Source organism: Peromyscus maniculatus, chromosome X (genome assembly GCF_049852395.1).
Source record: "Peromyscus maniculatus bairdii isolate BWxNUB_F1_BW_parent chromosome X, HU_Pman_BW_mat_3.1, whole genome shotgun sequence".
In the NCBI taxonomy this organism is placed as follows: Eukaryota; Metazoa; Chordata; class Mammalia; order Rodentia; family Cricetidae; genus Peromyscus; species Peromyscus maniculatus.
The window spans coordinates 49292303-49304890 of NC_134875.1; the positions used below are offsets into that span (position 1 = coordinate 49292303).

At 40.1% G+C, this 12588-nt stretch overlaps 1 protein-coding gene across 2 annotated transcripts in view; it reads right to left on the reverse strand.

Annotated features, from left to right (window-relative positions):
- Nucleotides 1-1068: 1068 nt before the first annotated feature.
- Nxt2 (nuclear transport factor 2 like export factor 2) overlaps nucleotides 1069-12588 on the reverse strand; it is a 30958-nt gene continuing 19438 nt past the window's right edge. For both annotated transcript variants that reach the window (XM_076561743.1, XM_006970297.4), the window contains exons 4-5: nucleotides 3937-4081; nucleotides 1069-3163 (exon numbers count right to left, since the gene is read on the reverse strand). In XM_076561743.1, the coding sequence (XP_076417858.1) occupies nucleotides 2982-3163; nucleotides 3937-4081 (327 nt within the window). In that variant the 3' untranslated portion in view covers nucleotides 1069-2981. The remainder of the gene's footprint in view (nucleotides 3164-3936; nucleotides 4082-12588) is intronic.

Sequence of the window (12588 nt, forward strand, 5' to 3'; positions counted from 1 at the left end):
CTGGTTGTCCAGCAATTCACTACGTAGATCAGGCTGGCCTGACTCAGAGATCCACCCGCCTCTGCTTCCTGAATGCTGGATTACCACATCAGCCAGAATAAAGCATGCTTATCCTTCTGATCTCACATTCAGTCTTACAACAAATGTTAATAAATGAAAGCATTTTCTACTAAATGTCCCCTCCAATTGCTGGCAATAGTTAATCCAGCGAAATTTCAGAATAAGAGGATTATCTCTTTGGCTGTTATTTGCTTAGTTGACTTCTTGTTTCCTTCCCAAATACATTTATGCTTTAGTTGGAATGATGTATGGTATATAAGATGTTGTGCTGAAAACCATGAGGCATTAAAAGCAATGCCCACCTCACCCGTTAAGAAAAACGTTGAAAGCAACATGGGGTTATAAATATATATATATCACTGTGGTTTCTTGTACTGTTCTGAGTCAATAGGACCAAAAAACAATTTACTCCCTTGCAAGACTTCTGTAAAGGATTAAGACAAAAGTTCCTCATTCCTTTTTAACACATTTGCTGTGCTGTGCAATAGCTAGTAGACAGCCTTTGTTCAAGAGATCAATGAGATTAGGGGAGAGATTAGGACTCTTCTGCACAAATCAGGCCAACTCTTGTGTAAATAACACCAAGGGTTAGTCTCTTTTCTTTTGTATTGCATCAGCTCTTAATCATTGAACCTTCTCTCCAGATCCTGCTGACATATTTTTAATGTAACATTAAAGCTGAAAGAATAAATATTTCTGGAATACAACTGTATTTCTGTTTCAATGCTTACTGAATATAATGTTTCAGCTATTTTCTCCAGGTTAAGAGTTCTAACTTCTCACCCCAAACTTCACTGGTACTTCAAAGAGTTGCAATGGGAATACTTGGTAGGAAAAGAGCGAGAAAAAGATAAGACTATAGAAATGACAAAGAAAAAAGTCCAAATTATCTACCATTGTTTTTAACATTTTAACTTTTTTTTTTTCATTTTAAGGAGGCTTATGAAGAACAAGTTCCCTTTCTGGGAACTTAAATACAAAAACACTTTAAGAAAGATTTGAGAAAACTTATCAAAATGCAATTTTTATTGTATTTCTCAAGTTATAAAAATATGAACATGTCAAAAATATAGTTGAGTCCATATATGAGAAGTTCCAGCCATTTAAACGCCATACAGATTATGGAGTTATACAGAGTATGGATAAAGTAATTCACAATGCTTCAATTCTGTTACTGCTAGCGGTACACAGCTTTTGAGATTGTTCTCTACCAACAGAAAGGGTGGTACTTGGGCATTTTAATTGTTTCTGCTAAAGATGTAGTTTTTTAAAAAGCTAGTTCAAAATAAGTGTAAACATACTCTAAATAGAACGTGTAAGTCTTGCTAAGTACTGAAATAAGGAGTGGTTTTAATCTCAGTTCCATCCCCTTATATTTAATTCAATTTTAATAATACATTAACTAGAAATATAGTGTGTATTTCTAGGCCAAAGTAAATTACTAGTTTTAAAATTAAGAGATAAAAATTTAATTTTGGTTGTACTACAGAACAAAGCTAGCATATTTGGCTTAAAATATTTAATTACAAAGAATTTTAAAGTTTAACTAAAAACTAAAAATACATCTTTTTTCTCTAGAAGCTAAAACATTAAAATTAATGAGTTTGTTCCTTTAAAGTTTATCATGAAGATCTTTTCTGTTTTTATGTTTTTTTTTAACTACAGGCAGAAATGTTCTAATATTGATTTTTCTTTTATCCAGTGCCACATAAAAACAAATTATAAAATTAAAGACAACTTTAAATAGTAGATAATACAGCTGATAGTACAAAAAGCAGAGGCTAAAACTATTCATGTGGGTGGTAGGTAATATACCGAAGTCTTTGGGCCTGAAGTTGATGTGGGAGCCTTCGGAGTTCAGGGCGCACAGAGACAGCAGTAGCTTTCTTTCTAACTTTCAGAGTCTGTCACAAAGTTCAGTTTACTGCTGACGACTGACTCATATAAGTTCTCAAATAAACTGGGATGGATACTAGAGACACGTATGAAGAGAAGTAAGAAGATCTTAAAATCCAATTCTTAGAACAAAAGTGAACTTATGACCATTTGGCAAGAATACTTAAAAGACTCTGGGATTCAAATCCCCAAACTAGGTTATACTGCCAGGAAGAAACAAGAACTGATTTTATCACTTGGTCACCTCTCTCATTTTTGGCTTCAGTCTTGGATTTCTACATTTTGTATTCCCCATTCTCCCATTAAAGCTTTTAGTTTCACTACCACTTATCATGTAACTATATTGACCTGAAGCTGCCAAGAAAATGTTGGAAAGGTGTTATTGCCACTAAATGTACCCAATGCTCAAGTATCAGCCAAGCATATTTTTTCACCCATCTAGCTGATCACCTTATTTCAAAAGGAAACATGTCGATGTAAGAAAACAATACAGACTATAAAAGCCTTATATCTAATTCAAATATGTCAGAATACTGGTGTGTAAACTAATTTGAATTGACTTCAAAAATCTATAGTTACATATTAAAACTATATTGCCAGTGCTGACTGTAAACAAGCATGTGCTTCAATGAAAAATTATCCTAAGGACAGAAAAGCCACTACTTCCTCCTGCAGAGCTATGTTGTGCTATTCCACAGACAGTATTACAAAAGGACTCCATTTGTGCAACAGACTGGGTTCACAGTGAGTATCTTAGTACCTGGATCATGTTTAATATTACCCCGAGAGCACCAGTAGTGGAACGTAGACATAAGGCATGTAAAAAACTATCTTTAAAGTTGTTAGGGGCAATAATCCAAACTGGCAACTGCTCTAGCAAAAGTGCTGCTAGGAATAAAAAACATATTACATGCATTTTGTTTCAGCACATACTGGTATATAGTACTTATGCAATGAAATATATTCACCCACATTAAACTTCTCCTGCTGGAACTAATGGACGTAGAGAGTGGGCTTTTGCTCCTTTAAGTGCTAGCCCAATCCTGAAAGCGGAAGCAGTCACTTGCGATCTTCCACACGGTGCTGTTAGGAGTGCTATGTGCAGTCAGCAGGAAGTTCTGGTTGAAGAAGTGTTGTTTGTTTCCGTCAAACTTCACAGCTCCACTGGTCACAACGAGAACTGTAGTCTGGGACTTGGTAGCTTGCTCTGTAGCAACACAAACAAGAGAAAGATAGCAATTTACATGTCTAAATAAGCTTATGATGTAATGCGAAAGTTTTTTCATAAATGTTCTGCACTTGGAGCATGCATCCTGAAGTCAAAAGTTGAATATGAAAAAAAAAATTAAGGTGATTTTTCTATCTAGAAAGATTTGTGGGGTACTCTTAAGTTTCAAAATAAAGATTATAAATCTAACACGGCCATTTGTTTCCTATATGTGCTAATATTTCATTAGATATCTAACATCCTTCACAGTTTGCTTCTTAAGCCAGTCTTCAGGAACTATATGGGGAAATATCACTATAAACAACTACTTAAGATAGTAAGTACTCCATCTAGAGGTAAACATTATACACTACATCAACTACTGAATCAAATTCTGTCATGTCCCAAGTCATTCTTTCACAGAATACGGTTCTCTGAAATGTTAACAGAACCTCAAACATATTAATCTACGATACAGCATAGACTTTTTTTTCTGTAGGCATTCTCCTCTTCAACAAAAATCACATTTAGTTGCAATTCCTCATATAAATTGTAATAACCAATAATCATACACTATCTAAACTGGATAGTTCTCCAGAGTAAAAAGCCTCTAAAAGTACCAAAGCCTGACTGTATAAATTACTTTTCATGACACTTCACTTACTCAAATAAGTAAATATATCTACTATTAAAAGTTATTGCTGCTTTAGGTGTGAACCTCAATGTTTACTAACAGCAAATAAAGGAGATGCTTTGAAAGATCATGATCTTACCATGAACTGGTTGGCAGTCCAACATACTGATCTGGAACTCACTGGAAGGCAACATCTCAAAAAAATTAGTAAGGGCTTCCAGCCCTGTAACAACATTTCCATTCCAGATTAGAGTGGCGTTGTCCAAATACAGCCTGACAATTGCCTAAAAATAAAGGAAAACTTTTTAAATTTTTTTCCTGCAACATTTTCTAGAAATGCATTAGGAGATTATAGATGAAATGTAAACATTTTCATGACTCTGTCTCCATCTCCACTTCCTTTGTCACCTTGCTACTGGAAAACAAGGTGACCATGATGTCTATCTTGCCTTAAGTAGGTATTAACCGACTCTATAAATATGGCAATTCATACAATTGTAATATTTCCACTTTAGATTCAATGAAAAAAAACTTGCATTCCTCAAATAGTAAGAGTTTTAAGGTTTTGCTATTTGAAAATGAATTAAATGATTACAAATCCCAAGCATATCCAGCCTCAAACTTGTTTTTATGTTTCTCATTTCCAATTCGGAGAATTAAGCCCTTAACACACTTTAATTCTGGTGACTAAATACATAGGAATCATTTGATGCTTTTATGCCGGGACTAATTCATGTTTTAGTATTGCCACAGTAAATACAAAAGAATCAGAAGCACTTAAGTGGAGTGACAACAATAAATGTGACCAGGTCCAAACGAGACAGCAGCTAACAGCTTTAACTCTTTTGGGTCAAGTGACACATTACTTCTTTTATTCTCAAAGTGAAACTGGATGAAAAGGCTCACGCATACCCTTGCAATGATAATGAACTTGACTCAGTTGCACCCACAGCGTTTCACTATGTTGCTCTGGCTGCCCTGGAACTCACTATGTAGGCCAGGCTGGCCTTGAATTTAAAGATCTGCCTGCTTCTGCCTCCCAGGTGCTGGGATTAAGCACCTGTGCTACTAAACCCAGCAGACTACTTTAGTTTTGAAAGCACCAAGAGAGGGCAAGTGACAAATACTCATGACAAGGGACAATTAACCTCCGCGGTCACAGCCTTTCCCACCTCCGGGTCCACGTCAGCAATAGCAACACATTGTATCTTGTTTCTTTTTTCATTGTTTTTCGAGACAGGGTTTCTTTGTGGAGCCCTAACTGTCCTGGAACTAGCTCTGTAGATTAGGTTGGCCTTGAACTCACAGAGATCTGCCTGCCTCTTCCTCCCAAGTACTAGGATTAAAGGTGTGCTTCTTTCTTAAAAAAAAAAAATTCCTTTTCAAATAATACAAGAGTCCTATACTGGTAGGAAACCAAGGCAAGACTATTTGATCACATACTGAAATAATTCCTTAAAAATAGAGTTGAGGAGTAAATTACAATAAAAAAAAAATCTTGGAGTAAATTACAATAAAAAAAAAAGACCTTGATCTACTAAAAGTATCTACATCACATGGATCCTTCTTTTGAACATCAGCTACAGCTGTGAACTGTTGGGAATCTCCCTTGGAGCTGCCCTCTCCAGAAGCTGCCCAAAGAAAGCCCGCCAAGCAGCGGCTCCACCTCTGGCAGGTATTTAAGGTCTGGCCCACAGACTTCCTCTCATGGTTTCCCCTCATGGTTTCTCTTCTTTCCTGGGACCATCTGGGAATGTTTTGCTCAGATTAAACCTGGAATTATTAATTTGGCCTGATCTGACTTATTGCATTGTCGGAGGTATTCGATACTGGGAGATTTTTACTTATCATCTGATGTGTCGGCCTGGGTGAGTCAAGCCTTTCCATGACCATGCAGCATGGTCATGGGAAGCCATTCTCACCCTGCCCCCATCATCTGATGCACCAGACTGACTTGACTTGGTAAGCCACCCACTTCCAAACCAAAATGCCTGTAAGAGATTCAGGATCCCTTCCAAGACTTTGACCCTCTGTGCTGAAGACTTCCAGAGCACCTGCTAAGGTCATTGCAACACCAGGTAGCTCCAGCCCCGGGCCCATTCCAGAATTCTCCTGTCCCGAAGATGTTCCACACTGGAGAGACAATTGCACACCATTCTTGTCAGCAGGCTTACAGACCGGATGCAGTTTTTGTAGCCTCCAGCCCCCCCCCCCATAAGCCTTGTGAATGGATGCTTGCAGCTTCAGTCTCATCTCCAATTGCTATGAAATTTCTCCAAATTAGGTCCCTCATCCAGGTTTATGAGCATCACACCCCTTTTCTCGCCCACCAGCATGCCCTTGCTGTTTCTCAGCATCTCTGCCCCTGCCCCTTCACTCTGCTTTTGCTGCATGCCGGTACATCTTCCTCTCTCCTACAAATCTCTTTCCCTGCTTTCCTTCCATCTCATGCTTTTGTTGATGGGCTGTGTCTCCACCCTCTCCCCCAGAGTTCCCTGCTTGCCACTGCCTGCCTCTTATGCCTGCAGTAGTCTGTCTCTGTTTGCTCCCTCCCTCCTACCGACGCTGTGGGGTGGGGGTCCCTTTTTCCCATCTGGCAACCCCCCCCCCCATCGTACTGTGCTGAAATTCTACCCACCCGCTCTGCCCTTAACCATTCTGTTCTCCTTCAATAATCTCTGCTACACCTTCCTCTCTCCTAAAAATTTCTTTTCCCCAAATCCTCCACTTGCTGTTCCAGCTCAGGCAGCCTGCTGCTACTGTTTTTCATCCCCCTCTCCCAGCCTTCTCTGGGCTCAGTGCCTGAGGAGGCAGAGCCCAGCACCGTGGCGGACAACGCCCACCCCACCCCCATGCCTGCCCAGGCCAGGAAATGTCTTTACTATGCTTTCTTACATTCTGCTTATTCTGTAAACTCTTATTTCAGGATTTTTAACTGGGCCCTCTGACATGCACGGCTTCCTGGGGAAAGTTTTGCTCATCTGAAGTCCCGTCTATTTCATGGGTATGGATGGAAATGTGGTTACAGTGTGCTCGTTTTGACTGGTTTTGACTGCCTGAGATTATGTGTTCCATGTGTCTTGGCGACAGCACAGCTATGTTCCCTCACAACTAGCTACTTGGGCTCAGATTTTGTAATGACAGAAAAAGTTATGTTATCCCACTCTCCCTTATTATGAAGAAAAAGAGTTAAGAAATTGGGTATGGTTAAAAATCTTTAACAAAAAGTAACTTAAAACTGCTAACTCCAAATTTAAAACAACCATGCGGACCAGCTGCCATTAAGACAGAGAAGAGATGACCACGTGGAAGTGGGTCCACCAGGAGACATTGGGTCTCCAAGTTATTTTGGATTAGGATAGATTTCTGTATGATCATCCCTGTCCCGTCCTAAAAACAAGGTTTATAAAAAGATAGGATTTAAAACAATGCTGGTTTACTGAGGTATTAAAGCTGTACCTCGGTACATTCATGTACAGGGATGTATCTTGCTGGCAGCCAGATTTTGTAACCTAAGAATAAACCCCTTGATTTTGATTTTAAAAAACACTAAATTGTCTGAAATGTTAAAACTTGGTTTTGCCTTATGATTGTATCTTAGGACCACAGCTGAAAACTAGAGACGAAAAAATATTCCTTCTAACCTTCTTGCTTTAACTAACATTGGTAAGCTGTAACTAACTGGGTGAATTCTAAGTCCAGATTTAACTTATAAATGCTCTCAAAGTTAAGTCTAAACATTTGTCTAGTTTAGAAATATCTAACAGATTTTGTTCCGTTGATCCTCAAGTGCTTCAGAGATCTGAGAATTTTAATGAAAAATCTTAGAGAGACATGCCGACCCCTAGCAGCATCCTGTATCTCCTCCAAGGCCACAGAAGAACTTGCACCTTGAAGCTTGCTTTAAATGTGGCAAAAGCCAGCCACGCAACCAAATCCTGCTTTGCAACCACTGCCAAGAGCCTATTCAGATGGAAAGAACAGGACACAGGGAAACTGACTGCCCAGCTTTGCCAAGGCAAGGCAGGTCACTCTCCCCAAACTCCTACCCCAAAGGAAAGCCCTGTCAGATATTCTGAGCTCGGCAGCTGAAGACAGGTACTGCTTCTGGGACTTCTGTCCCCCCCAACGACCATTGAGAAACCTCGAATTGCCTAGGTAACTGGAAAGCTGTCTCATTTCTTACTTACCCTTCTCAGATCTGGGGGTATTTGATGATGAGGGTACTTATAAACTGATAGAGCACTGACTACAGACAGTTTTCAGAAGTTCTTAAATTTCTGTGGATTTTACTGCTCCCAGCTTTCAGAGACAGGTTAGCATTAGAGAGGGTATGGAAGCCTGCAGGCATTTTCAACTCTGTTCGTCCCTCGCTCCTCAGCCTCCCTCCCTCCTCCTCCATCATTCACTCAATGTCTTCTGTTTAGTAAATTTCCTCTGGTTGTCCTCTAAGTATAGACTTAAAGGTGTGTTTCATCGAGCTGAAACTAGACCCTAGGAAAAAATGTTCATACCTTTTAACCCAAAGCCATAGCCTTTTGCTATGACACCAAGATATGAATCTGTTCCAGTTGTTTTACAGACACCTCCAGGTTTCTGCAGAGGTCTACTCTTTTCCTCGTGCCAAGGCCAACCCACATGGGGGCCCTCCAGATATGGCAGCCCCTGCACCAGCTCTGAAGACACCAACCGGGTGAGTACTGACAGGCTGATTTCACCTACATGCTCATTCATAAAAAGCTCCACTATCTCTTAACTCTTATTGACACCTTTACAGGATGGATGCACTCCCCACCTCCAGGGAAACAGCAGGTGTGATGGGTCAGGTACTCTTGAACACATCATCCATTGATTTGGCCTGCTATGCCCTGAAGCTCCTGGAACATCAGTGCTGGTACCAGCTTTCTAGACTCAAAGGCATATCTGCTCTTTCAACTGGCTCATTCACCCTTGCCTCTTCTGTACAACCAGGGCACATTTCTGTTCCATTTTCCCCCCATGGCTAGTCCTGTTCATGGGGCCAGTGTTAATAATCTATTTTTTTCCTCCTAGCAACTTGTCTTCTCCGCCTCCCCATGGAACAGATGCCTGATGTCTCCGGGATGGTAGCAAACTGAATGCTTCTTCACCTATACCTCCTGCTGAGCGTGTCCCTACCAACTCCCCCGCTCCACATCATCCCATGCCAGCAGGGAGCAGCCAGACTTGAACCTGAGTCTATATATACCCAAAATGGTAGGGATGTTGGGGAATCTCCCCTGGAGCTGCCCTCTCCAGACACTGTCCAAAGAGCCCGCCAAGCAGCGGCTCCACCTCCGGCAGGTATTTAAGGTCTGGCCAACAGACTTCCCCTCATGGTTTCCCCTCATGGCTTTTCCTCTTTCCTGGGACCATCTGGGAATGTTTTGCTCAGATTAAACCTGGACTTATTAATTTGGCCTGATCTGACTTACTGCATTGGTGGAGTTACTCACCACTGGGGAGATTTTTAGTTATTATGAACCTTTAATCAGAAATTTTCCATTAGTATAGAAAATAAAAGAGGAAAACCAGGAGACATCCCCCAAAAATATAGACCGTTCCATACTAGCACTGTTTACTTAACTATGTTAATTCAAAGGACAAAAAAAAAAGATAAACTACTTAAGTACAGGTATGCTGGACCCAATGTTATGTGCAGTATTTAAATTAATTCCTGAGCTGGGGATACTGTACAGTGGTAGAGCACTTGCATAGTATAGTATGTTAAGGCCCTGAGTTCAGTTTCCAGCATTGCAAATGGTTTTTCCTACTTACAAGTAAAATGAGGTTATGAAAAGTTGAGACTTTGCCTAAGAGCATGGTACTAGGGAAAGGCAACTTATGATGTTATTCCAGAGCTGACATCCCCACTAATACCTTGCCATACAGTCTATAAACAACTTGTTTTCTTTTCTTATTATATTATGTTTTTTAACAACAATATAATAAAAAGGGGGTTCCTTTTTTGGAAGGGTTTATCTTTCCTAGGGCAAGATGTTTTTTGGCAACAGAAAAATTATTATCTTTTAATTTAAAGAATTCTTTTGAAATTCTGAAACTAAATATACCTCGGTAAGTGTGGATAAATATACCCATTTCCCTGTTCTCTTTATATATAAATTCAAGGTTTAAGTGTTTTTATTTTTAGATCACAAATACATGCACTTTGAATTTCAGCCTGCCTTTTGCAAGTGGCTTTTACATTTAAATCATTGTAATTCTTAGGTGTCTGCCTCCAGTGCAACCTACAGCAAGGAGGGGAGGGCCAGTTCTGCTCTCATACCCTCAGCTCCGGGTCCTCCACACTTATATTGCCAGGGTCAGCTCTATTGCTTTGACCAGGCAAGGTGCATGGCCCTCTCTCCTGATTGCTGTAGGGGGCATACAGGGAGAGGGAGTGGTGGTGGTGGTGGTGGTGGGAGTGGGGGTGGGGGTAGAGGGTTGGGGGGGATGGGGGGTGGGGTCAGCACACCTCCTCTCATGCCCTCAGGGATGGCTCACCTGTCACACACACACACACACACACACACACACACACACACACACACACACACACACACACACACACCAGGGTCAGCTCTAGTGTGCTGCCCAGGCGGGGTCCTGCTCAAATCTTTTATCTTAACTCCACATATAACTTCAACTCTTAGAGATTTAGAAAACAACTTTGAACTATAGTAACCTTTTGAATTTACTTAGAAAATTTTAAATCTCTTAACTATGTTTTTAAAACCAAAACAACAAAAATATCCATTTTATTTAAGAACACTCAAAAGCTGATGTCTAAGATGGCATGTGCTCATGGCAGTTACAGTCTAACATTCTAACATGGAATTAAGACATGTGGTTCAAGAAAAAATATTTTCCTTTCATGCCAGTAAGGCAAGTGTGCCTTTAGTAAATTATCATTTGAAAATATTGTTATTTCTATTTTTATTTTTTCATGCCTGTTCAAATGAAAAGCATATGTTGGTCTTTATAAGTTAACTTGGACTGAATGACCAAACTGTCTGATAAACTATCACCTCTCCTTATTCAGGAGGTCTCTCCTGTCTGAATCTAATCTTTATCAATATAGATGGTATTTACAGCTTTTCTTCTCCTTTGGAAACAAGGCAAAATCTTCCCTAATGTAACACACATATCCAGGTTTCCATTCTGAGGTCAACACATCTTTAAAATATACATATGCATACCGTATGAAATGACTACTTCCTTAAATCTCCTCAAATCCAGTATTTCTATAGGATTCCATTTAACTTCTAACCTTGGGGATATCTGCTGGTAGTTCTTGTATAGTAACTGGATAAGCTAAGGTTGGTTTTCTCACAACCTTGTCCCACCCCTCTTCAGTTTCACCATGTGATGGCATGGTAGGTTCTTGTCTAAATTCCTCCACGTCTGAGCATTTTTCTTATTTTCATTTATAAGTCTTCTAAGGCTTGTATCTTATCACTCTACTTTTCATATTTGGCATAATTATCAAACCAATTTTCATATTTGGCACAAAAACAATATGGCTATTAAGGATAAAATATTAATTTACAGACTGATAGTAATTATAATTGGTACTATGTCAATCTCAGTTAACTCATTTATCTTTTCATTTTATGCTTCTATTCTTTTTTTTTTTTTTTTTTTTTTGATTTTTTGAGACAGGGTTTCTCTGTGTAGCTTTGTGCCTTTCCTGGAACTCACTTTGGAGACCAGGCTGGCCTCGAACTCACAAGAGATCTGCCTGGCTCTGCCTCCCGAGTGCTGGGATTAAAGGCATGCGCCACCACTGCCCAGCCTTCTGCTTCTATTCTTAAGCCATCTAAAGTAGCACTGTATAGGATCCTAAAGCCCCATATTATATTTTCTATCCTTAACATGGGGGAAATTTTTCCTTTTAATATTACTTAAATTCTCTCCTTGAGACCTTCCCAGGTGTCTTACCAAATCTGATGGCTTCTCAGTTTGTCCACAGCTGGCATAATTTCTCTGTCCTTGTGGTTGTGCCCCACATTGGGTGCCAAATGTTGGTTTTAATAAAATCTTTTTTTTGTTGTTGTTTTTTTTTTTGAGACAGGGTTTCTCTGTGTAGCTTTGCGCCTTTCCTGGGACTCACTTGGTAGTCCAGGCTGGCCTCGAACTCACAGAGATTAATAAAATCTTAATCGTTTGATTTTATCAATAAGGACACAGGAGCCAGATGCTGGGGTGAAAGCCTGCTGGCTCAGAGAGAGGCAGAGAAAGCACTCAGCTGACCTTTCTCCTCAGCTGACATCCCAGAAGACTCCCCCTTCTCCTATGCCTCCTCAAATAAGACTCCTCAAACTGAATGTCCCTCCTTTCTACTTCCTATGTGTCTCTCTATCCATCCTCCTGACTCCCTCTTACCCTCTATGTTTTTTTTCATGATAATCCTATATTCACTTCCTGTCAACTGCTCCACCTCTTGACCTATGGTTGACTTTATTTAATCCTGTTTATAACATTCAAGCAGAAAACTTTTGGGTTAAAAGTGTGTGCTAGGGGGCTGAAGAGATGGCTCAGTGGTTAAGAGTGCTAGGGGGCTGAAGAGATGGCTCAGGGGTTAAGAGCTGGGATGCTCTTCCAGAGGACCTGGGTTCAATTCCCAGAACACACATGGCAGCTCACACCTGTCTGTAGTTCCAGTTCCAAGGGACCTGACACCTGTGGCAAAACACCAATACACATGAAACAAAAATAAATAAATTTAAAAAAAAAGGTGTGTGCTAGGGCTGAGCCACACCACAACTAGAAA